At 43.8% G+C, this 26,021-nt stretch overlaps 1 protein-coding gene across 2 annotated transcripts in view; it reads right to left on the reverse strand.

The window, feature by feature from the left end:
- Positions 1–21,957: 21,957 nt before the first annotated feature.
- The window catches only part of NOL10 (nucleolar protein 10), a 57,603-nt gene continuing 53,539 nt past the window's right edge, over positions 21,958–26,021 (reverse strand). For both annotated transcript variants that reach the window (XM_014956904.1, XM_014956903.1), the window contains exons 20-21: positions 25,747–25,849; positions 21,958–22,387 (exon numbers count right to left, since the gene is read on the reverse strand). In XM_014956904.1, coding sequence (XP_014812390.1) covers positions 22,268–22,387; positions 25,747–25,849 — 223 coding nt within the window. In that variant the 3' untranslated portion in view covers positions 21,958–22,267. The remainder of the gene's footprint in view (positions 22,388–25,746; positions 25,850–26,021) is intronic.

Consider the following 26,021-nt stretch of genomic DNA (forward strand, 5'->3'; position numbering starts at 1 on the left):
TATTTCATCTGACAAAGCCAGTGCCCAATCCCCATCTGGCAAGAACTGGCAAAGCTCCAGTGACCAGCTGAAGAGCTGGCCTACATCCGATAGAAATCCCGTCTTTCCCTTCTGCTTCCGAAATAAACCGGGCAGAAAGTCAAGAAACCCAGCAAAATGTCAGAAGTGAGCTAATGGCTGCTACGGGTGGAGGTGGGCTGCCATAAATCAGCTTTCAGATTAGCCTTTGAGAGGTCCTCTGGAGTTGTAATGATGTATTATGCAGCGTACACAACACGGTTGCGGTAGGTCGTATCAAATCTATAACGTTGCAGACATGAAGCAGGGGGAAAATCCAGACCGGACCTTTTCATAACATTATTTGTCCATGGGTTATTTCATCTTTAAAAAAAAAAATAAATAAAAATGCTTGGAGATTAAAGGTCACATGAAGGTGGTTTCAAGCTCACTTCCAAATAAAAATCATCGGAGACCAATTTGCACCATTGCTGACCACAAAGTGATGGAAGGGCCACCCCAGGCGATGGGGATGCAGGGAGCCTGAGACTCCAGCAGTGGCTGTGTTGTTCCGTGCTGCCCTGATGGAGCTCTGAGACACCAGTCCCTCCTGCAGAGCTCTCCCTGTAAGCAGGACACTTTGCCCAGTTGATCGGTACCCTTGGAGTTGCTGGGGGATGGAACTGTTTAAATCGGGGTGTTACAAAAACCGGGACTTCAGAGCAGATCAGTGACAGCCAGTTGTTTGTGATCATCTCTTCTGGCATGACTACATGGGAAAAGGCCCCTTTTAACTCCAGGCTCTGGCAGAGCAGCTCTAACAAATTTTGCCACAGTGGTTTAAGGCATCCCCTTTATCTTGCAGCGCATCCAGACAGACGGGGCTCACAACTGCACCCCGGCTACGCAGCTCACGGCACGGGGAATTGGCCTGTCCAACACACCGAGGCACCCGCACTGCTCTGCCACCACGTCACCTCATCCATCGCCTGGGCCAGCGTGGTGGTTTTGGGGGTGGCGATGGGGAGGTTGGCACTGCAAAGTCAGTGACAAAATCACTCTGGCCAAGACAAGGGCTACGGCACACACTTCTTGCTGCTCGAGGTTTGCTGACACAGTATTGTTGGTACCCACAGCTCTTGCAAACTCCCACTCAGGAGGCGTTACCTGCAACGGAGGTCACTGACGGCCCCAAAAAGCAGCAGCCACGTTCATTACAAGAGAGAAGAAGCATCCAGAGGAAACACCAGTGAGCATCTTCTCTGCAGCAGCCCACAGCCTAGTTCACACTTCAGAAGAGATGGAAAGCTGGATCCTAGGCTCTCACAGCTTCTGGGCTTTGCTCCCACGCTTTTGTCTTTTATCTTCAACACTTCTCACCCCTGGCTAGTCCCAGGGCAGGCTCCTCTTAGGCTATGAATCTTGCTGGCAAGAGCGGTCCTATTCCAGCCTTGACCTGAGCATTGGGATACAAGTCAGATGAGGTGGTTTCACACATAAGTCCTCTCATCATTATTGATTTGCCTGTCTGCTTGTGCTAACTGGTGGCAAATCTCAAGCTTAGGTGACCTGCCCCATAGAGGGAATGCTCACCTTCCCCTCCCCAGATGCTTTCTGCAGCCCGTGCTTTGGACTTCCATGTCCCCACAGCAGAGCCACACAGTAAATCCAGCTTCTGCCTCCTTTCACGCCTGTTTCCAGTTACAAGGGGTATGGTGGGGTGCCCCAAGACAGGCTGGTAAGAGCAGGGATCCATCACCCACGTGCTGGCAACTCCCCATGCCCCTGCCCTGGCCGAGCTCCTGGGGTGGGCTGAGGCAGGGCTGGGCTGGCAGGCTCTCCTTCAGACCTTCATCTTCATCAGAGCTTCCAAGCTAGTGGAGGGCCAGGGTCGAAGCCCTCAGGGCTGATCGCACTGTTGTGCCTTATGAATGGTTGCTCAGTCCAGATTTGAAGGCCATCAAGTTTCTTTGCCAGAGCTGGAGCTAAAAGGGTAGATGTTTTCTCAATGAAGTAGGGCCTAAACATAGAAATACTTCAAAAGAAAGCAGTTATTCTTATCTTCCAGTTCAGTGGGCAAACGATTTATGGTTGTCTTTGTCTTCTATATTAATGAGATGCGTTTTTCCCTACCCCCTTCATCCTTTCCACCTTCCACGTTCAGCACTCCTCAATTCTGAAACATGGCAGCTCTTCCCTGGGCTCACCCAAACCTACTGTCCACAAGACTGAGATGGGGCTCTTTCTTTTCCTCTTGCTTGCACTGATATAGAACAAATCAACATCTGCTACCAAGCCTTGTGATAAAAGGGAGACCCTTGCAAAAGCAGTCTCTCATGCTGAATGCAGAGCTGTATTAGAATAAGAAAAAACAAATTATTAACACTATTCTGCCTCTCTCCCTGCTCCTGCCAGGGACATACCCAAATTACTCCCATCTGCCACCCTGCTGGAAATTTAAAAGCAACCGTAATCCATAGATCCTTGCAACTATGATTAATTCTATCTGGGAAGGAAGAAAACCTCAGAATTCAATGAAGAAGTTACCACATACAAAAGAGATGTTGCCTAATAGTGGCCCGCTTTTATTTTATTAGAACTATAATACTGAAATTAGTTGCTAATGTTTTGAGGTCTGCCTTTGATCTTAATAGTATATGTGGTGAGAATTGGACAAATCGGTAATTGTCTGCAGCTGGAGAAAAAGCAGTTGGAGGAGAAGCCATTTCAGGATCCTCTGTAGTTGCTTAAGCACATCCTAAGGTTAGGGACATGCAGATTTTACTGGGGAAAGGAACAGAGGAGGGGCTTGCAGTGTTGAACAGAAAAACAAAAAAAAATTATTTTAGGTAGGGTAGAAACTGAAAATGCTTGATTTTAATTGAATTCAAGAACATGAAAAACTCAATTTTGGCCTTCTCTATCTACAGTGAAAGCCAATGGCTGAATTAATAGCTGCAGGTGACAAACCTATCCACAGGGTTCATCAGAGCTAGTACCAAGAGGGAGAAGAGACACAACAGAGAAGTGGTTTTGGAAGTCTCTGCTATCTGAGAGCAGGCGTGTGGACAGAGACCTCGCTCTCAGCAGTGTCTGTTAATGGCTAAAATTTTTGCATTGTGTAAAGTACACCTGTCCTGTTGCTGAGCAAGGGGAGCCCTACCCCCAAAACACCTTATTCCTCACAGGTGAAGAGATGATGACTTCTCTGGGCAGCTTGGGTAAGAGACCCCAGTCTTCTTGCCCCTGTTGTGAGTAGTGCCCAAATCCTTCAGGAGTCCTGCCTAAAAAAACTGGGGGATTCAGATCAGGGTATAAACAGGCTAAAACTGCACTTCTTAAGAAAAAAATTGCTCCCTATAAAGACTCATTAGGATCTTGGTTAGGATGTTGCAATGCAATCTTTGATTTCCCTAATGCTGGGAGCTGATCAGGACATACAAACAATAATGGGCTGATACCACATCATCTCCCTCCTGCAACTATCATGCCGTGGCTCCAGGATGTGCCTAGCTAAAATAGATGTGATTCCTTTGGTCTTCCCATGTTAAATTCAGAAGTACTTTTGGAACAGCCGAAGCTACATCCTGCCAGGCTCTATTTTCCAGCAGGCTTATAGAAATGCCACCTTCAAGACTACTAGCAGTCAGACTGGCATTCTTCCAACCACGTTTCATCCCACAAACACATCCCTTATGCTCTAATTTTTTTTTTTGTGTGCTATGCCTGCATTTAATGAATGCAAATAACATAACAAAAAACAAACAAATGAAAGAAACACGGTCTCTAATCACTTCAGAGGTTGTCAGCAACAGTTAAAAACAAGCTGGAAATATTTTCATTTGTTGCTCTGGTTTCAAAAACATTAGGGAAAGATCTTGCCCCATAGGAAAAGGAGAGGGCTTGTGGAGGTGGAATGCAAGGAGCTGTTTGCAATTATTACTTGTAGAACATACCTTAATGGAACCGCACTGAAGTGGTTTACTTGTGGTTCAAAGACTGGGCGTTACTCATACTTTATACGTGGTAGACACTATGAGGTTGACTTGGGCAAGAGCCATCGAACGCTTCTGGCTGCTCAGCCTCAGAACATGCGTGATATGGCCATGGAAGGCATCTTCAGGTTTCTTCACAATAGCTAGTCAGAGCCTGGAAGCTGTTTTGCCTCTGAGGAGGGATTTCCAGGCTTGGGTATTTGTGGTTAGATGCAGCTCCAGTCTCCGGGACTGGGAGCCGATGAGCTGGACTGAAAGTTAGAGGTTCAGCTATCTTCTTGGCAATATTACTTGTCTGTTAATAACAGAGGACCTCAAAGTAAGTCCCTGAAAAAAAAATAAATAGACTGTAGCTCACATAAATCTTCAGACACTTTCAAAGAGGACAGAAATTCGCTGTTTGCTTATACCTTTTCTTGCATGCTGCGATTTTAAATGCCAGTTCTTACCATGTTCTTTGAGTTCCTTGGGAGCCCAATTCATCTCTGTAACTGCAAGTATATAACTCTTGATTTTTTTTTTTTTTTTAAAATGTTTTTCTTCCAGCACAGTCTGTTAGCTCTTCAAGTCAATGGCTGTCCATTTTGAACACTACCTACGGGGATGGGTTTTGCTGGGGGAGAGGGAATGGGAGGGAGACTCGGGTCAGTGGTAACTTCACCATGGCATTGCCTTGAATAATGTGCGCTCTGAAATGCGTGAGCGTCTGCTGTAGCCACCCTCCCTACCACCACCATCACCCAGCATCTGGCAACCGGGCCCTGCAGGTTAGCTTACAGTCCAAAAACATAATCGTACCAAAAGAAGAAAATATGAGCAGTAAGTAGGGATCAGATTTCTGTCTGTCCTGTAAGCCCGTTCCTGTTCTGTCCAGGACATTCCTGTGGAAACCTCATGGGGCCAGATATGTTGTGAAACTGCTCCTTAGGGGCTTCGACTTCTCTGGGCAGCTTGGGTAAGAGACCCCAGTCTTCTTGCCCCTGTTGTGAGTAGTGCCCAAATCCTTCAGGAGTCCTGCCTAAAAAAACTGGGGGATTCAGATCAGGGTATAAACAGGCTAAAACTGCACTTCTTAAGAAAAAAATTGCTCCCTATAAAGACTCATTAGGATCTTGGTTAGGATGTTGCAATGCAATCTTTGATTTCCCTAATGCTGGGAGCTGATCAGGACATACAAACAATAATGGGCTGATACCACATCATCTCCCTCCTGCAACTATCATGCCGTGGCTCCAGGATGTGCCTAGCTAAAATAGATGTGATTCCTTTGGTCTTCCCATGTTAAATTCAGAAGTACTTTTGGAACAGCCGAAGCTACATCCTGCCAGGCTCTATTTTCCAGCAGGCTTATAGAAATGCCACCTTCAAGACTACTAGCAGTCAGACTGGCATTCTTCCAACCACGTTTCATCCCACAAACACATCCCTTATGCTCTAATTTTTTTTTTTGTGTGCTATGCCTGCATTTAATGAATGCAAATAACATAACAAAAAACAAACAAATGAAAGAAACACGGTCTCTAATCACTTCAGAGGTTGTCAGCAACAGTTAAAAACAAGCTGGAAATATTTTCATTTGTTGCTCTGGTTTCAAAAACATTAGGGAAAGATCTTGCCCCATAGGAAAAGGAGAGGGCTTGTGGAGGTGGAATGCAAGGAGCTGTTTGCAATTATTACTTGTAGAACATACCTTAATGGAACCGCACTGAAGTGGTTTACTTGTGGTTCAAAGACTGGGCGTTACTCATACTTTATACGTGGTAGACACTATGAGGTTGACTTGGGCAAGAGCCATCGAACGCTTCTGGCTGCTCAGCCTCAGAACATGCGTGATATGGCCATGGAAGGCATCTTCAGGTTTCTTCACAATAGCTAGTCAGAGCCTGGAAGCTGTTTTGCCTCTGAGGAGGGATTTCCAGGCTTGGGTATTTGTGGTTAGATGCAGCTCCAGTCTCCGGGACTGGGAGCCGATGAGCTGGACTGAAAGTTAGAGGTTCAGCTATCTTCTTGGCAATATTACTTGTCTGTTAATAACAGAGGACCTCAAAGTAAGTCCCTGAAAAAAAAATAAATAGACTGTAGCTCACATAAATCTTCAGACACTTTCAAAGAGGACAGAAATTCGCTGTTTGCTTATACCTTTTCTTGCATGCTGCGATTTTAAATGCCAGTTCTTACCATGTTCTTTGAGTTCCTTGGGAGCCCAATTCATCTCTGTAACTGCAAGTATATAACTCTTGATTATTTTTTTTTTTTTAAAATGTTTTTCTTCCAGCACAGTCTGTTAGCTCTTCAAGTCAATGGCTGTCCATTTTGAACACTACCTACGGGGATGGGTTTTGCTGGGGGAGAGGGAATGGGAGGGAGACTCGGGTCAGTGGTAACTTCACCATGGCATTGCCTTGAATAATGTGCGCTCTGAAATGCGTGAGCGTCTGCTGTAGCCACCCTCCCTACCACCACCATCACCCAGCATCTGGCAACCGGGCCCTGCAGGTTAGCTTACAGTCCAAAAACATAATCGTACCAAAAGAAGAAAATATGAGCAGTAAGTAGGGATCAGATTTCTGTCTGTCCTGTAAGCCCGTTCCTGTTCTGTCCAGGACATTCCTGTGGAAACCTCATGGGGCCAGATATGTTGTGAAACTGCTCCTTAGGGGCTTCATCTGGATCTTCACCACTGATGTTATAACAACAGCTCATACCTACAGGCTCAGTGGCTGCAATTCCTTTCTCCCAGGGCTCGAGGCAACCTCGTTCTGCCACTTGCACTGCTCCATAGGCTGGCTGCCAGCAGCACAGCAGACTGACATGATGTTGGCTCCAGCGCCTACAGACCTCGCTTATGGCTTAGCCTGGCCTTTGAGTCACATCCTGGCGTGTCTGCTCTGGTGCACTTCAGAGCTGTAACTCGCCCTCAGCCTCCACGGTGATTGCAGTGGTGGGAAGATTACATGTTGGCTGCAGGCTCTGCCCTTGTTTCAGCCTCTCTTTCCCATTAGCACCCAGGACCCCTTGCGGTCACATCCTGATGACAGCCCAGAGATGGGAAGCGTAGAAGTAGACACTTTCATTCACCATTTCCACAGAATTGCAGGGAAGGTGATCAAAGTGACATTAGGAGGTCCCTGAGTCTACCTTCCCTTCTGAAGCAGGATAAGCTCTACCTACCCCACAGCAGAGACACACTTAGCTAATCTGCTCTTAAGCTCCTGTGATGGAAATCTCGCAGCCTTCAGCATGCTCACAGCAACATACAAACAAATATGGGCAGACCAAAGTTACCTGCAGATACTTCAGGGAGGGTATAAGGAACAGGACAAGTACAGAGTGATCTTTTTCTCAATATGTGCTTCCAGCTTCAGGCAATCACTGATTTAAGGATTTCTTGAGCTGGAGATGGCATCCAGGTTCTCAGGTACAGTAAATCCCAGTAGATTTATAACTTGTGAGCATATCTCACCTCTTCTAGCACTACTGCCTACATTTGACCTCCATAATAGCCTAAGATAACTAGCTTCATAATGTACCTATACATCATATACATAAATACTCCATATGTTTGCCTTAAACCTGCTACCTGGTAACTTCATTTGATGGCACCTGGATGTTACAATATGAAGATTATTTAATAGTAGTTTTGTAGCCTTCCTCTACACACCATTCCAACTATTTTATAGGCTTCTATCACATGGCTGCTCAGCTGTCTTTATTTCCAAGCCAAAAAGTCCCACATGATTTAGTCTTTATTTGCAAGGAAGCTCTTAATGCCTTTTATAAAAAATGCTGTTTCTCTTCAGCACAGTTATACCACACCCTTTCTTAAAGTGAGGTGGTCAGAACTAAACAAAACCCAAGGTACAGGAGCTCAGGGGATTTATGTATAGCACAGATATTTAATATTTTTTCTCTTCCTCTCATTTCCAATAACATTTGGCTATTGCTGAACACTGAATCAGTATTTTCAGGGAACTTTCTCCGTGAGATTAGCTTTCCTGAATACCAATATTTTTGTTGAGAGCTCACGGTTGTGTCATAGAATCATAGAATGATTTAGGTTGGAAAGGACCTTAAAGATCTAGTTCCAACCCCCCTGCCCTGGGCAGGGACACCTCCCACCAGACCAGGTTACTCCAAGTCCCATCACGCCTGGCCTTGAACGCTTCTAGAGATGGGGCAGCCACAGCTTCTCTGGGCAACCTGTTCCAGTGCCTCACCACCCTCACAGTAAAGAATTTCTTCCAAATATCTAACCTCCTAATATCTAAACCTCCTCCCTTTCAGTTTAAAACCATTACCCCTTGCCCTATCACTACATTCCCTGATAAAGAGTCCCTCCCCATCTCCCCTGTAGCCCCCTTTAGGTACTGGAAGGGGCTATAAGGTCTCCCCAGAGCCTTCTCTTCTCCAGGCTGAACAATCCCTAGCTCTCTCAGATGCCTTGACAGCAGAAGTGCTCCAGCCCTCTGATCATTTTGTGGCCCTCCTCTGGACCGCTCCAACTGATCCATGTCCTTCTTATGTTGGGGGCCCCAGAGGCTCTCTCAGATGCCTTGACAGCAGAAGTGCTCCAGCCCTCTGATCATTTTGTGGCCCTCCTCTGGACCGCTCCAACTGATCCATGTCCTTCTTATGTTGGGGGCCCCAGAGTTGGATGCATAAGCTCTCAGTCAGCTCCTCATCCATCCCCAGGAGAAGCTCCATGCACTCCAGCTGGTCTTTGACACAGAGGCAACACCCGCTCCTTGTCTCCCCAGCCTGTCCTTCTTGAAGAGTCTGTATCCTTCCATTCCAACACTCCAGTCATAGGAGCCATCCCACCGCATCTCTCTGATGCCAGTAAGATCACAGCCCTGCAGGCATGTACACGTCTCTCACTACCTCTTGTTTATTGCCCATGCTACATGCCTTTGCATACAGGCATTTAAGTTGGCCCCCTGATGAAGTTGATTTACTGGCTGGAGTGGCTGGAATTCCTTTGTGCTGCACGCCAGGTGCTCTCCTGCTGACCTGTGGTCCTGACCTGGATTTTCCTGCCTATCTCTATTACTTTGGGCAGCTGAATGCCACTGCCATGTCACAGCATGACACAGTGACAGCTGTCGCTTTGCTTTCTACCCATGTTTACTGAATTGTCCTGCAGCTCTTTGCAGCCTTCTGTATTTTTTACTTTCCTGGGTGATGATTTATCTTTTCCAATCACTTACAAATACGTGGAAGAGCAAGGGCTCCATGCAGGTCCCTGGGAAACTCCACTGCTACCCTCCTTCTGTCAGGGAAACTGCCCATTTACTGTCACCCTTTCTTTCCTATCTGTAACAACTTATTAACCCACAGGAGGACCTCTCCTCTTACCCCATGACAGCTGACAGAAACCAAGCCTAGTTTCCAAGCAAAAGGCAAAATACATTATTGATAGCATTTCAGAAAGCCAAGCGCACGGAATTGCTTGCGAATATCTCAAACACAAGGCAGCTTCTGTACAAGGAGTGACCAAACAGATCAGAACTGGAGTCTGGAAAAGAGATAACTCTAAAGGGTCACAAAAAGAAGTGTACAACATCAAGAATGTTGTCACAAAGAGGATAAAAAGGGAACAGCTCTCTCACTGTTTCCTCAAAACCAAGAACTGGAATGAAGCTCAAGTGAAGCCACGGGGCTGGGGCCAGCACTAGCAATAGGAAGTGTCTCACCACGCAGTGGCAGTAGATGTTGTGGATGCTAACGTCTGCAGGCTTCAAGGGGAAGCTGGAGGAGTACAAAGAAGCTGGCGTACCAAGGACACAGAAACCATACCCAGTGAAGGCTGTCCCCAAGCTAAATAGTGCTGAGAGCTGGGTGACTAGTAGGTAGAAGCTGCTCCTGTAGAAACAAGTGTCACACCTCCAAACAGACATGGGCTACACCATAACTATTCATTACTCCAGGAAAAGTTTTGCGAGAGAAGTACCAACTCATCTGAAGCTGCAAATGTTCATAGGGTCTTTGTCTCTCCCCAAGCTCTCTGACAGTTCACAATCCCATCGCCCTTGTCAAATCCCATAACCACCTGTAAGAAACCTGTGCAGTCACCTACAGACACTGTCCCTGTTCTGCAGGGGAAAATTCAAAGCCACCTACGTATAAAACCCAAGCAACGGTGGCATTTAAGACCTGAGCTGCTCCTGACTGTAGCTGCAGACATTTTTGTGAGCAGGATCCATAGAGCTTCACGGGCACAAACTACACAAAAGTAGTCTGACTGCCTACCTTAGCTCACCAGAAGTAAAACAGAAGAAGAAAAAAAAATCAGTTAATTGTTTTGTTTGGTTTCTTTTTTATATTCTCTTTTTTTTTTTAGATGTCTAAAAACTATTTTTTTTATAGATTCTCTCTTCTTTTTTTTTCCTCTCAAACTATACCTTCTCAGAGAAAGGTGTTCTTTGGTTTAAATCCTTAGCAACAGCAACTGGGGCACAGAGGTGTTTTGACAAACACTGTCTCCAATTTCAGAGTAGGGAATACACCTTTCTTTTCCTGCCTTCCATGTATGGCAGAACCCATTTGCATTTAACCACCTTCCCAGGGGATGATGTGCCATGCTGCCAGGAAATCAAAGCAAAGCTGTAAAAGGTCTCATCCATCAGAGCAGACCGAAACTTCAGCTCCTTCCCATGCCTGTTAAGACAACACTGACAGAACCACTCAGTGGATGCAGAAACTTTCACCTTGCTCTTCTGAGAAACAGTCCTCCTCTCATCCCTTCCTATTCTGGGACCCACCATAGCACATACTTGCTATTAATACAGACCGGGGGACGAGGTATTAGAAAGCAACCCTGAGGAAAGGGACTTGGGGGTGTTGGTGGATGAGAAGCTCAACATGAGCCAGCAGTGTGCACTGGCAGCCCAGAAAGCCAACCCCATCCTGGGCTGCATCAAGAGAAGCGTGGCCAGCAGGTCACGGGAGGTGATTCTGCCCCTCTGCTCTGCACTTATGAGACCCCACCTGGAGTACTATGTCCACCTCTGGAGCACTGGCCTCAACACAGGAAGGACACGGACCTGTTGGAACAGGTCCAGCAGAGGGCCATGAAGATGATCAGAGGGATGGAGCACCTCCCCTGTTAGGACAGGCTGAGAGAGCTGGGGTTGTTCAGCCTGGAGAAGAGAAGGTTCCAGGGAGACCTTATAGAAGCCTTCCAATATTTGAAGGGAGCCTACAGGAGAGCTGGAGAGGGACTTTTTGCCAGGAAGTGTAGTGACAGGACAAGGGGTAATGGTTTTAAATTGGAAGAGGGAAGATTTAGATTAGATATTAGGAAGAAATTCTTTACTGTGAGGGTGGTGAGACACTGGAACAGGTTGCCCAGAGAAGCTGTGGCTGCCCCATCCCTGGAGGTGTTCAAGGCCAGGCTGGATGGGGCTTTGAGCAACCTGGTCTGGTGGGAGGTGTCCCTGCCCAGAGCAGGGGGGTTGGAACTCAATGATCTCTAAAGTCCCTTCCAACCTAGACCATTCTGTGATCTGTGATACATTGGGAATGGGTGTGAAGTGAGGGAGCAGCAAAAATCCTACAGAGCTTCCAGTGTGTTCCTGCGTCCTCCTCCCACTTTGGGAAACTATTTGGCACCCAGGAACTGGGGCTACGCAAAGCATATGGCAGGCCTGACGCCCCGAGGAGGGCACCCTGCTAGACTTGAGCACGACTCACCCTCGGCCTCTGCTGCAGAGTGGGACTCACCCAGCGCGGCCATCGTTAGGGCTCGGGGCGGCAGCCGTTAGAGCTGCTGAACTCATCACACCTAAAGAGCCCTTTTCCCTTACCCCAACACGACATACTCCTCCTCAACTCCACCCACCAGAACAGGCCAAACCAACAGGCAACCAGTGAGGCAGCCAGCACCTTGCAATTATGGCAGTAAACACGGGGCCGGCACCACCTCAGCGCAGGCCCAAAGCCCTTTGATGTCAGCGAGAGCGTCGCTTGCGTCAAAGCAGCAAGACTGACCCTGTTGTTCTGGAGGCTGTGTAGGCGGAAAAGACAAGACCCACAGGTGGAACAAAAGCCTGAAGAAAATGGATTGAGAAAGTATTCAGTAACAGTTCAAAGCCCTGCATGTGGGATGAAAGCCGGCTTACGCTTAATAAATCTAAGAAATGATTCAGTAATAGTTCATCCTATGCAATGGATTCCCTGTAATTAATGTAAGCAGCGTCCATCAGAGCCAATACAAATTAAGTACCAGTCGTTCAAATTAACTCTCTGCCTTTGGGCTGCTTTGCTTATGTACCAAAGAAAGAAATTTTAATTGAGAGAAAAATAAAGTCTTTCTCAACAATCATATGCTCGTCAACCCACGCTACAGATCTGTTGTTGAGGGATTTGGAGCACGGTCACCGTAGCTAGCTGTTTACAGTATCATTGCTTCTCTAGTAAAAACACAAGAGATCCCATTGATATAACAGGATTTCCCTCTTTCAGTGCTTAAAATCCACATGCAAAAGGGTGTTCAAAGAAAACTGCTTAAGTAACTTTCAAATCTCTTGCTTTATTTTGAGGCATTTGTATCAGATGCTTTGAGAGACCAAGCCTGAAATGCCTCAGAATTTTTAATGTCCCTTGCTTATTTATGCTCTTCTGCCTTAGGGATTGGTCCTCCTCTCTCTGAACCCAGTGACCAGCTGTTCTTTACTTTTAGAGACCCTTAATATTTATGGAAGAAAATAATATCTACTATGGACAGTTTTGGTTCTATTGCTTTCCAGCTTGGTGGTGAGGAGCATTGCCTAGGCTCCTCAGGGAGCTTGTGGTACCTTTCTGAAACACTGAAGATATTTCTACCAGCCTCAAAACACACTGACACACTGAAGGCTTTCAGGAAAAAGCAGGAAGATACTGCTCAGAGAACGCACTGTAGAGGGAAGGCTAGAAGCATGGCTGTTGCCAAGCTCTCAGGACAGCCTTGCGCTGAAGACTTCCAAGCTGCAGGGACAGGCTTATGTTCTTAGAGTCAAGCACCTTTGAACTCTGAGCAAGCCTGGAAGCCAGTCCAAATTCTTGCCTTAGCCAAGAGGCAGAAATTTTGACCTATGGGAGTTGCACAACCTAGTAAAGTACAAGTTGGTTGGCCATACGAGTACCTTACACAGTGACAGGTTCTTAAGCCCATATGGTTCTTCAGCCTGGATTGCATCTTGACATGTTAGCTTAGATGCTCTGAAATGCGTTACTCAGTGTGGTGAAACAGATGAAGTGACGCATGAAGTAAGCAAACCAGAAGTAGGGCTGTCTCAAAGTTAGAATCTCGAAAGCTTCCTGTGATTAAGAAATTATTTCCACTTAGCTCCTATCAGTTAGTTGGCACACTAGGAAAAAACGAAAAAAAATCAGCACTGATAATAATTTTCATTCCCACTGTTCCCACTTAGAGCTAAAGACATCTTGAAGAAATGAAGAGGTTGTCTATCAAACTTCCTGTAACTGTTTTGTCCTCTGAAGAGTATTCACTAAAAACCTTTTCCAGCAGCTGAAGGGAAGCTGGGAAACCTGTTGCTGACAGCTGCTGTGGGTCACTTTCTTGATGCTATCAGTGGCAAAACATGCCTGCCCAGGAGGAAAGGAAGACAGAAAGGGTTCAGACAGTTCAGCACTTCAGCGGTCACAAGCTGCAGGCACTTCAGGCTGCTGCTCCACAGGGGCACTCACCCACTCAGGCCTTGTGATTAGATAGTGCCCTATTATCTAACCCCAAATAACTCCAGATGTTGGAGGGGGAACGACATGCCAGAAACAAAAAAGGTCTGAAAGAATTTGCATTACTATTTCTACCTTTCCTGCCATGCCGCCTGGAGGAATTCAGTTTTTAAAAGACACTGAAGTGCAAGAAACCAGAGCAGCTCAAGATAGGACTGTACCCTCTAGGAGAAAACAGTGGTAAAATTAGAAACCAGAAAGTCTTCACTGAAAACCCCAAACCAGAACAGATTAGTTTCAGCTCTTGGAAATTTGACCTTTACATTGATAAGCTCTTTTCTCTGTTGGAATGTGTTTTAAGAGAAACATTTGGCGAGATCTCAAATGATTTTCCACCTCTCATCTCTCCCTTCCTTCCCAGCAGCTTTATTGACTGCCTTATTAGACAGTTCCTCTTTTTCCAAATTATATACTTCTATGAGAAATTCCTCTAATTTCATGGGGAGTGGTTGCCTCTTTGAAGGATGGGGCTCTTCTTCCCCAAATCTTCAGAGGCAAAGGGAAATAGGATGTCTTAACTGACACGAAAGGTCAATTACTTTTCTGTGATTAAGAGGAAGCATGAAAATATCACTAGAGCCCAAGACAGGGAATGACTTTCTAGAAATTGCTTCAGTAGACACCATGTACACATCATATAACAAGGGAAGCTAAGAGAGATCCTCTGGAAAAACGCTGGAGAGAAGGAGCTGTCTGCCTTGACTGTTTGGTTACTCCATCCTCCCATTACCCAAAGGCACAGTGGTCTCTCCATTTGAGTGTAAAATCTCCCTTGCTTTGGTCACATTAAATACCCACCACAGCCCTACCCTCACATCTATCCAAAATGCCACCACTGAAGTCAGCTTTCATTCCCACCATTCTAGGGAGGTCAAGTGTTTCTTAAATACCTGAAATAGCCTCATGCCTCATCTCTGCTCTGAAGAAGTTTCCGTCTTCTTCCGGTTCTGACTGGAAATTCTCATGGTTTGAGAGACTCACCATGAAAATAAAGGAATGTCTCTTTTGAATTCTGCCAAAGTAACTTTCTCTAAACATCACAATACTTCTAATTTTGTCCCTTAACTGGCAAAGTACAGTTAATTTAGTGCTTCTAGTCCCCAGCAACATGCATATACTGCACATGATGTTCTTTCCTGTGTCTATTCTCGTAAATCCAACAGTGTCAGATCCTGTCCTAAGCACTGGAGCATGATTATCTATGCTCTGCTTCTAGTAATATTTAAATTGCAGCAATGGGGTTACCATGGCATTGTGCAAAAGTGCCTTGTTGTAACCTGTCTAAAATATTTCAGATAGAGGATATATATTTGCTGTAGAGATCTGTTTAAAATATTGCCTCATATTTTCAGTGCAACAGTGTCATAGTCCCATTGGGCAATCTTCCATTTTCATCTGGGAAAGGAGAAAAACACAGTAGCTACGATGGGAGTGTTGCAAACTTCCTTTTTGATTCAGTTTACAAGAATATCAGCAAAATCCTAATAGACAAGATAATAACTTTACACAACATTTTCATTTGCATAAGATGATTAAGTCCTTACAGGTGAGCCAACTGTACCCTGAGCTGCATCAAAAGGAGCGTGGCCAGCAGGTCCCGGGACCTGCCCCTCTACTCGGCTCTCCCGAGACCCCACCTGGAGTACTGTGTCCAGCTTTGGAGTCCCCAACATAAGGAGGACATGGACCTGTTGGAGCGCGTCCAGAGGAGGCTGTGAAGATGATCAGAGAGCTGGAGCACCTCTCCTATGAGGACAGGCTGAGAGAGCTGGGGTTGTTCAGCCTGGAGAAGAGAAGGTTCCAGGGAAACCTTATAGCCCCTTTACGTACTTAAAGGGGGCCTACAGGAAATATGAGGACAGACTTTTTATTAGGGCTGTTGCAATAGGACAAGGGGTAATGGTTTTAAACTGAGAGAGTGTAGATTTAGATTAGATATTAGGCAGAAATTTTTTTACAATGAAGGTGGTGAGACACTGGTACAGGTTGCCCAGAGATGCAGTAGATGCCCCATGCCTGGAAACATTCCAGATCAGGTTTGACAGGGCTCTGAGCAACCTGGGCTAGTTGAAGATGTCCCTGCTCATTGCAGGGGGGTTGGATCAGATGACCTTTAAAAATCCCTTCCAACTTAAACTATTTTATGATTCTAAATATTTGGTCTTTTATGACCCCTACTGTATGTACTTCACTTGTGATATAAAGTTGCAGTACTACAAAGGTTAAATTACATAAGAAAATACATTTACAGAAGAAATATTGGTACATGGAATGGACATAATTTCATTACTGAAGTCAGATGATATATACTTTGAATGCTTTTGAATGTTGAACCTTTTGTGCAATTATATATAATGCAATGTAATTGTGCATGTATATAATTGTACATTGTGATTGTACTAATGCAGTACTAAAAGTCTTGAAAAAATTATAAAACACAACAACCCCACCCAAACCACTCAGACCCTTACTGAAGCAGAACTAGCCCAGGGTACACATGCACACAGAGCAGTAAGAGGGGAATTTTTGGGGATTGAAGGAACATGCCCTCCACCTATCTCCAAGGACATGCACAGGAGCACAAGCCAGTCCTCCAAACTCCCCCCTTCCCCCTGTACTGCGACTTTGATGTCACAGCTCCCCACATCTCCATGTTTATACAAACCCATTCTGCTCAAGACGTGCCTATACACAACCCATCTACAATTACCATTTCAGTACTCATTCTCAAATCTGTGCTGTATCTGTACAAATTTGTACTATGGATCCTGATATTAATAGAAAAAACTGGAGCGTAAGGATAGGCACTCCACAAGAAATAGCCAGATGTTAGAACAAGAGATAATAAGGAGACAGAGCAGCTTTGGCAGAAACCGCTGTAGGGAAGGGAAGGGTGGTTCCAGGAATTGGGAGTATAAATTTTGATTAGGGCTGGGCTGGTATTTCCCACTTCAACTGCCTAGTTTTCTCTTTAATGAGGAAATGGGATTTTCACTTTTGCCCCACTCAACGAATTAAATAGGAACAAGGACTTACCTTCATAGGTGAGCTGACCCAAATGTCACTTGTAAAGCACGGCCACACTGGGAACAGTAGTGTTTTACACTCATACCTGGGTCTTGCTGTAAAATTATTATACTTAAAGTCTACTCGAATGTAGCTGTCAAAGGAAATGCAGCACTTATCTCTGCAATTCTTTCTTTCAGACAGCATGAGAAAAATTACTCCTTTCTGAACATCCTCAGGGTCGATCTTCACTCCTTGTACATGCCCACATTCTAAAACTCTAAGCAAACAAAGAACAGAAGAGGAGACCCTGAAAAGCAGAGTCAGTGACAGACAGACATTTCTCAATTTATACTAGCATGGATGATTCACAGTCACTGCCCTTTTCATCCATTTGTACAGAAATCAGTTGAATTTACCTCAGGTGGTGTGTGTGTGTGCAAACTAGTCTATACCACAGGATGCTCCCAAGTATTTTGTGCAGAAATGCCACTTAGAGTACAAACGCGGGGTGACGTGTGACACATTATCCATTGAAACTTGCCACCGGGCCCCATGTGGATCAAGGACATGAGCCAAATAAAAAAAACAAAGGAGGAAGGAAGCGATACTAAAAGGCAGTTAGCACAAGTAGAGTCATCAGAGAGAGGAACGGGGGAGAGAGAGAACGCCTAAATTATAGGTGGGGGAATGGGTGTGGAAATTCGCAATACCCAGTTTTACAGACTTACGAACCGCGTCGCGAGGTTCCATCTAGAGAGTCTCTAAAATGCAGGAGTTCTTTTTCCTCCATTGGTGTAAACTACAAGCTCTGCTCTCTCTGGTTATTTTCTGCAGGCTGGGCTATAAATTGTTCATTTTGGCGATAGGACCACTTCTTCACATTCATCAGAAAGAGTCAGTTGTTGAGTAAAATCGGCTTTGAAACACAGAGATAACGATCAAGAGCTGAAGTTTATTAATAGATTTATGTGCTTTCTTTCAGTTTAAAAACCCCATACTTCCCAAGATCAGACAAAATATATTAGCTATGGAAACAAGCCAAAAAAAGTATTTAATCTTTATGAAAGAGATAAAAAGATAAAACTAGGGAGTGATTCAGTTGAAGGATGGGACAAGGGAGAAAATGACTCCAGTCAATTAATGCTGCCTCTTCCTTATGCCCTATAACCATTCATAAAGTCGCTGGGCTGGAGAGGTCCTCTAAAGTTCATTAATCCATCCCTGCTCCTCAAGGCAGGCTCCACTATACCTGAGGGGTTCCTGCAGATGTTTAATCTCACATCGCAAGTCTTTTGGTGGACATGGCACAACCTCCCCAGGTAAGCTGCTCTACTGCTTCACTGTCCCTTCTGCAACTGGAACCTGGTCCTTTCTTCCTAGAATTCAAGTCCATTACTCGTTTTGCCATCTGGAAACATGGAGAACACGAATATAAAAGGCTGCTGCAAAGCAAGATGGAGCAACGTGAAAACTTGTTACACCCTCCCTCACAACTCTTCCCGAGGCCCGTAATCTCAAATCATACCTGCTTCAAGCTCCATACATAAACAAACCCCATGAGTATAAAAATGTGTATATATATTTTTCCACACGCTTACTATTTATGCAGGGCAATATTTTAAACTACACTTCACTGCTCTGTTCAGATATTGAGAACCAGCAGCGTGGTACAGCCAATTCTTTCACTGTTTTATATAAACGGATGGATGTTCTCCATTTCAGACAATGACAGCAGCCACAGGAGCACAGCATGCTTCTTGGCTTGGTAACAGCATGTTGGAAAGAACATTAGCCCAATAGTTTTGGTTCAATGTTTGTTCAATGACTAAGAGCCTATCTGAAGTAAACTATACTACGTGTAGAGTAAGAAAATACTGCAGTGTAGGTGACTCATCCAGGTCTTTTCTTTATCTCACTAGTATTTCACTCACATCTAACCATTACCTGTAAGTTTATTTACATGGAGTTTTTAAATTGATTCTGACCACTAAATTCTCCTACGTGTGAAACAATCAGGGGTTCCACAAGGCTACAGCATCTGATCGTTCTTACCTCAGGGTATGAGCCTTAACTGTCAGGAAGGATCCCAGCAGCTGCTCAGATTATAGAAACGGCAATACTGGATCAATCCTGATTCCTGCAGTACGGAAAATGAAGTACTGTTGAATGAAAAAAGGTTGATGTAATCAGGCTGATGGCCAAGAAATGCCTGCTTTGGTTGCATTACGAAGTCAATTGTTTGCAATGATGATATATTAACATGTCGGCTTCTACTGAAGCTCTCAAATCTTCCCCCAGATAGCTGTTCAAGGGCATTGACCTGCTTTATCAACCTCAAGAATCAAAACATGCTTCACGCCAGGTCCCTGTGTGGGACCTTAAGGCTCTGCTACCTCTCCCTCACCTTGCCAAGGGTTTGGCCAGCTCTGGTATGGCCAGACAACTGGGGACCAGACTGCTACGAGAAGAGATGTGGGAGAAAGACCTCTGAGCAGCCCTGCTTTGCTGCCCCTGCTTTGCTCAGGGGCCACATCACCCTTAGTCCTTGCCTAAGCTATGCTGCAGGCGTGCCCACCCCTGCCCAAGTGCCTCATGGATACTGACCTGCTCACTTGACCTTGGGCCTGCCTTGTCATTACAGACTTGTCTCTCTCTGGTCTGTTGGTTGAACCTCATTGCTGTCACCCTACTGCTCTTCTTGTCTGATAACTGCAGGACTGCACCTCCTCTCAGGGAGGTCACTGCCCCTGCCTGGTCACCTTGAGGTCCCAGCCTGCCTTCCCTCATAGAGCTGCCCACTCCTGGTGCTCCCCAATACCTCAAAAGCAAGGGATGGAGGTTCCTCACAAGCCTATTTCACCAAAAAGCTCTTGGCTCAAATGTGTGCCATGCAGCTGGGTGCAGCCTACCAGCTATAGCTCACCTGGGTTCCAGAGCTCCAGTGCTGGGCACCCTGAAGAGCCACGTCCCACCGTTAGCAAAACGCAACCACCAAACACTTCTCCTGACCAACGTGAGCAACATCTAAAGAACACCACCCTCTTTCAGACATTTAATAGTCATATCAAGGATAGGAAATCCACTTCTCTGGGTAACACTGATTCTAACCAGCTGCTGGTTCATGGGAAAAAGCAGCATGAGATCAATTATTAGTTCAATTAACTTATGAATTTTAAAATTTTATGCCATCTTTAGAGACACGCTGCGTATCCCTCTGCCTGTATTAGAATGACATGTCCTTCCTTCAGGAAAACACCTTTGGCACTACAGACCTGGTTTGGGTTAATTCTCTCTGGTCTTTCAAAATCTACACGAGCCAGCAGTTATCAATCAGAGCAGCAACTCAGTCACAGCTGAGATGGAGACTGCACAGAGCTTTGCTGCTGCTTCTCCTTACACAAACGCCCTGTTCCACCACCACGTTCCCTTGCAAGCCCAGAGCACAAACGAAGAAACTGTTGAATGAAGAAATGTCCGCAGGGTTCCTGGGCAAAGACAAGCAGATGACTTTACAAGGCAGTACAGTCTTCCTCCTTGGAGGGGCACATCACAACCGGCTGTTACGTCTGCCGCTCACAAATATTCAGATTCTTGAGCCAACTCTAACGTTCTCATTCACAAATGCTATCTGTGACCTCCAATTTTCTAGGACTGTTCTCCAGAATAGCTGGTACCTATTACTTACACTTCTATCTTTAATTAGCCTTATTATAAGAAAGATTATACACAGAGCTTATACATTGCACCTAAAAATACAGCACAATTACAGGCAGTGCTTAGGAAACCCCAAACAGCAGGGACTACTGCAGAGCATCTGCTAAAAACAGAAGCTACTAAAAGTGCATCAAGCTTGTCTTCCTGTTTCCATGTTAGCTTGTTATAATATTCAAATCACAGTCCCGGTCCTATTCTTGCAGTATACCTACTATATGTAAACAGCATTTAAAGTGTACCCCAAATACCCTTTATGTGAAATAAATGGTGTGTTAAGCAAAGTTTGCACGTTCCTTTTCTCTAACAGTATGAAGTAATGTTCTTTTAAACATACAGGCTCCCACCTAAATACATGATCAATATCATCATGAGGAACTCTGTACGTGCACGAAAACCAAAACATACACTGGCCTAAACCAGTGTCAGTCAAGAGAATCTCAAAATAGAAGAAATACAGTTTTCTGGTTTTTGGTTTGGGTTTTTTGTTGGTTTGGCTTTTTTTTTTTTTAAGCTGAAAGTTGACCATTTCAAACTCAGTTCACTACTGCTCTGCAAATCAATTGCACCCCCCTCCTTTTTTTTTTTTTTTTACTACTCTTGACAGACAATAAAATAATTGCTGAAATAAGGATGTCTTAAAACATAAATCAACTCTTGATCAACTATAATGGGATTTAGGCCTACCATGAGAAGGAACAAAATCCTCTGAATTCCTGTCAATGCCAACAATGCCAGTTCTGTCCACCCAATCCCCAATTCTCCGTGTATCAACCAGAGTGGTGGCAAGTTTCCACCATTAATCTTTCCACATTCAGGACAGCCACGTACACGAAGTGAACACACCTGAATTGCGAGCAGACAAATTCCAAGAGATAAAACAATGCTCCAGGGGAAGGATGTTACAGTAGTACAAACTTCAACTTGTCATTGCACTTGGATTTCAAAGGCTTGAATGTTATCAAAAGAAAAGACTCCAAAAAGAGGGACATACCCTGGAGCAACCACAACTGTATCACATTTTCTCAGTGGCTAGAGCGAAGTAATAATGGTACTTCTTGATATACAGCATGGGTGAGACTGACACTGGAATACTGGCTAGTTTTGTGTTAAATAGAAAGCATGAGAAACTTATGGGCAATGCAGAGATTTGGCAGCTACTTGACCCCTTTTGTACATCAGTGTGGCAAGAGAGGTTTCCTTACAGAGTGACTTAGAGGAACCAAAATTTCTAATTTCTAAATTGAGGCATTCTCACTTTCCCTCATGACAACCATTTGTCTTCCTCCTGATACTAAGGCAACCCAAGAACACAAAGCCAAAGTCAGGTCTGAGAAACACAATTCTGTGTCATTTTTCAAGAACCATGAAAGAAAAATTTGTTGTGCCCTTGTAAAGATAAGTTTTTAGCCAAAATAACTTACCCTTGATCTTCTATCTAAAGAGTCACAAAGATTTCAGAAAGCAAAAACTCACAGCTCTTAAGATAAAGAAAAGACAGGCAGCCTTGTTTTATGCATAAATTCTTATATAAAAGACATCCAGGGTTACACAATAACCAGTTGCAATAACCATTTGCTGCACAAATGCAGCTCACACTGGAGTTTATAACACACCATACTTGTAGTGTCCTTTGGTCAATACTTCTACTTTCATAAGCTCTTCAGTAATTAACGCAGGCTTTAGCAAGTTCTGGGTTTTATGTTCATCAATTAATCCACATACAAATACATTGGTACTGTGTCCCAATTTGAAGAAGTCCCTTTTTCAAATGAAAAATGAGATAAAAGAAGTTTCTTAAAAAAATAACATATAATAAATCAATGAAACAGTCGTCCTCTTCCACGTTTGCTCCTGAGATGACTAGCAGAACGCCTAAGTGTTTTCCTCTCCTGACGATGTTGTTTCTCAGCTTCCTGCTGTTTCTTTTGCTGCTCTGACTGGAATATCAAAAACAAAAATAGACTCAGGTTCTTGTAAACTTACACATCACCTCGTTGTTCAAGTATCTATATATCAAGTCAGAATTCCGTTTAGGAAATCTGGAAGTGTTACTGTAAATGTTCTCATGCAATCTTGTCTTATACCTTACCAGGTATCCCTAGGCATTATTGTTCCAAGTAATTCAGAGCAAACATTTAAGACAAAGTTATCAAAAACAGTGAAAAAAATCATGTATTTGAGATGAAAACCGATGTCTAACAACAGACTGTAAAATTACACTGAAGAATTTGTTTTAATGCCCTTAAGAAGGCAGAGTACAATTTGATGCTATTTAATATCTACTTTGGTTAACTTAGTATTACCACAATCAGTATTTGCACAAACACATTTTAAGAGACAGAACAATTAGTTAAATTTGCTGAAACATATAGGTTTTCTAAAAAGTGTTCTTACAAGTTCTTGAAAGTGTTTGATATGCTGTATGCAATTCTAGAAAGACTTTCCACATGAAAATAATTTAAAATCTCTGCTCCTGTGCCACATGCTCTATTAATCTTTTTCCTCTTCATCAAAAACATGCTGAAAGGGTTTCATTTACATACCATTTAGATGAATGACTCTTACAGCCATAAACTACTATTTTCGTTGGAAGACTAAGGCTTGTCTTCAAACTAAGCATAAATTTGAACTAGCAGACTTGAACTAGCCAAGCTCAGGCAACAGTCCATGCTCTGAAATACTCTAAATATGCTATAATATACTCTAAATATAACTAGAGCAATTTCAACAGCAGCAGAGGATAAGTGCATTAACAGTGTGACAGAAATACTGGTCACACAGCTGTATCCCCTCCCGTGTCTGAATTTGTAAACAGCAGCACTCATACGTCAGCCCAGCTCTCCCTCAATCTCCCATTAAAGTATCATTTAAACCCAAGCTGGAGATTTGCATGCACAGCCATCATTTTGGCTGAGGTGAGATATGAAACGATTTACCAAATGTAGCAATGAGCCCATACCAGCTCATAGTAATAAAAGCTGGTGGTCTTTAGACGTCGCTGAAATTTACTGACTCTTGTTTCAGCTGCAGGTAGGGAAACAAGAAACCCACTATGTGAAAATGTAAGTAGTTTCTCTCTGTCTCCAGACTTTGTCTGAAACAGTCTTGAGAAATCTTACTTAATGTAATGTTGACCATTACCTCTAGTGTAGTGAAACTGAATTCTTCATTTGATTTTGAAGCTTTGTTGGGTTTTTTTGGTTGGTTTTCGTTTGTTTTGTTTTTTAAGTCCTCTATACCTCCCTAGTAGTGTGAAGTACTTAGGTATTCCAGAAACCCTGCTATTTTGTTGTATCTATTTGCTATCATAAAGCACGCTGAAATTGAAAAACAGGATGTCACCCTGTGGGAACCATACTAAAATCCCCTGAAAACTAAACTGTGATGTATCATTGACAAACAATTTAATGGCTGGATCTGTCAGTGCTTGCTGGGCGTTCGGGAGGCTGCTAACATATCACAACTGTCGCAGCAAAGTTCAGTCTCAGTTCCACTGATTTATCATGTTGAGTGATACCCATCCTACGGAAGCACAATTCTTTCTCCCACTAAATCTTCCCACCTACTCTTAAGTAAACCTGCACTTTAAGGAAAGGGCAGTACAAAGCAGAAGCTGATGATCAGAAGAACAATAAAATCCCTTTTTTGGCTTGCCAGCTTCACCTCTTCACCCTCTGAAAAGGAGTGTCAAGACACAGCATACTGCATAATGTGACCTCCTCCTAGCTCTCCCTGCTCCATTCCCTGGGACTTCAGGATATACACCCAGGGTCCGATTATTGGAGAAAAGACTTGCAAGTCTTATTTTGCTACTCTGCTGACAGGAGAAAAGATCTCCTCTATAGAGAGGAGATCTCCACTTTCTTTTAATTAGACTTTCAAAAATCTTTTTAATGCAACGAGCACAATGTACATATTTCAACAAAGCAACATCAGTTAACAGTTAGCAGCAACATAATTAAAAAAAATAAAGCTATAGCATATCTGATAGAATCAAATAGAAATGACATTCTGAACCACTCATGTACCTGTCTTCTACCACTTACTCCCAAATCTTCACAAAACTGTTAGCAAAAGGTGCTAGCTCATTGCTCACCACCGATTGCAAGAAACTTTGTGGGTTTGCACTTTCTAATTTAAAGCTACTATAAAAAAGACCATGCTTTGGAAGCCCTGCAGAGCCCATTTAAACAGCTGCAAGACACTAAACATATCAGTTACAGCAGTTGGTAAAATCCCCAGAACGGCTCCCTGTGCAGCACTGCAGAGGAATCTGTGACTTACTGTACAGTCAACACATTTTAAATTCCAGCAATACAGCAACCAAAAACAGATGAAAAAGGACATCTGCAAGCAGACAATAATCAGGTAAAACAATAAGGTAGAAATAGTCCAATAAATGTGGTTAAGTTTTTTTTTTAAGGCATGCCTAACGTGACAATCAAATAACTACTTTGCCATGCTTGTGACAGCAGTTTACAGGTGAGAATAACATTTGACCACTGGTAAGGAAATGTGTATTATAGCAAAGAGGCTTACTGAGGAAAACCAGTTTTAACCAAAGTACATTTTGTCAGCTCAAGTTTCAATTAATATGGGTCTTCAGCTTTTATAATGTGTCCTTTCCCCAGTTCTCAAGTCATTTTCTAGCAAAAAAAAAAATATAAATCTTCAAGTGTTCTACAGCAGTAGCAGATGCACACGTGCATTTAACTCTGCCCACACTATAAAGTAATCACCTGTCTGCAATTTCCTTAGGATGGGAAATCAACACCCTTTGGGAAAGTTAGATAGGCAGCAGTTAACTATAGACTTCGAATGGAATTTGGCAAGTAGAACAGGGCCACAGCTCGCTCCTGTGATCCGTGTTACACATGTTCAATGTGTTCAAGTTGGAGAGGAGCTCTGTTTTCATCTTGCTGAGACCTAGTGACACTGTCAACCAAGAATCACGTACAGCATCCTCATCTGCAGACCAAGATCTGAGCAGTCCTGGCACTGGAGTCAGGTAAGGTCACAAACCTCTGATGATATGTCTGCAAGTAAACTATCAAAGGATGGAAGGCAGTATTTTCCACCGGAATATAAGATTTTATGAGTGCTGTCTGAGTTATAAGGGTATAAACACACAGTGTACTACCGGAGGCTTTCATTCTCTTGGCAAGGAGCAGAAGAGTTGGCAGCTTATAAAGAAATGAAGAGGGACATTTGTTTGACGGTTTTAAAGTTCCTGTTCTTTCATGCAAAAACTAAAGTTACTTGTGTATTATCTTAAAAAATTATATATATAGCTCACCTTCTTTAATTTGAATGTTGCCTGTTTGCTGCCTACTGTGGTATCAGACACATTGAGCGTGCCAAGTTTTTCTTCAAGCTTTAAACGATCTCCAAGAGTTTTCCTGCAGAGAATAATTAACATTAGTCCATATTCTTGCCATCTTTTTACTATAATAAAGGCTGATAATTCAGTCAAAACTAATCTCAATTTCTTTGAAACCCTGAAATGCCAAAAGTCTAAAAAATAAACATTCAGTAAACAGAGAAGACAAGTTCAAATCATTCCCTCCAGAT

This window comes from Calidris pugnax, unplaced genomic scaffold, assembly GCF_001431845.1.
Source record: "Calidris pugnax isolate Ruff unplaced genomic scaffold, ASM143184v1 scaffold171, whole genome shotgun sequence".
NCBI classification, from domain to species: Eukaryota; Metazoa; Chordata; class Aves; order Charadriiformes; family Scolopacidae; genus Calidris; species Calidris pugnax.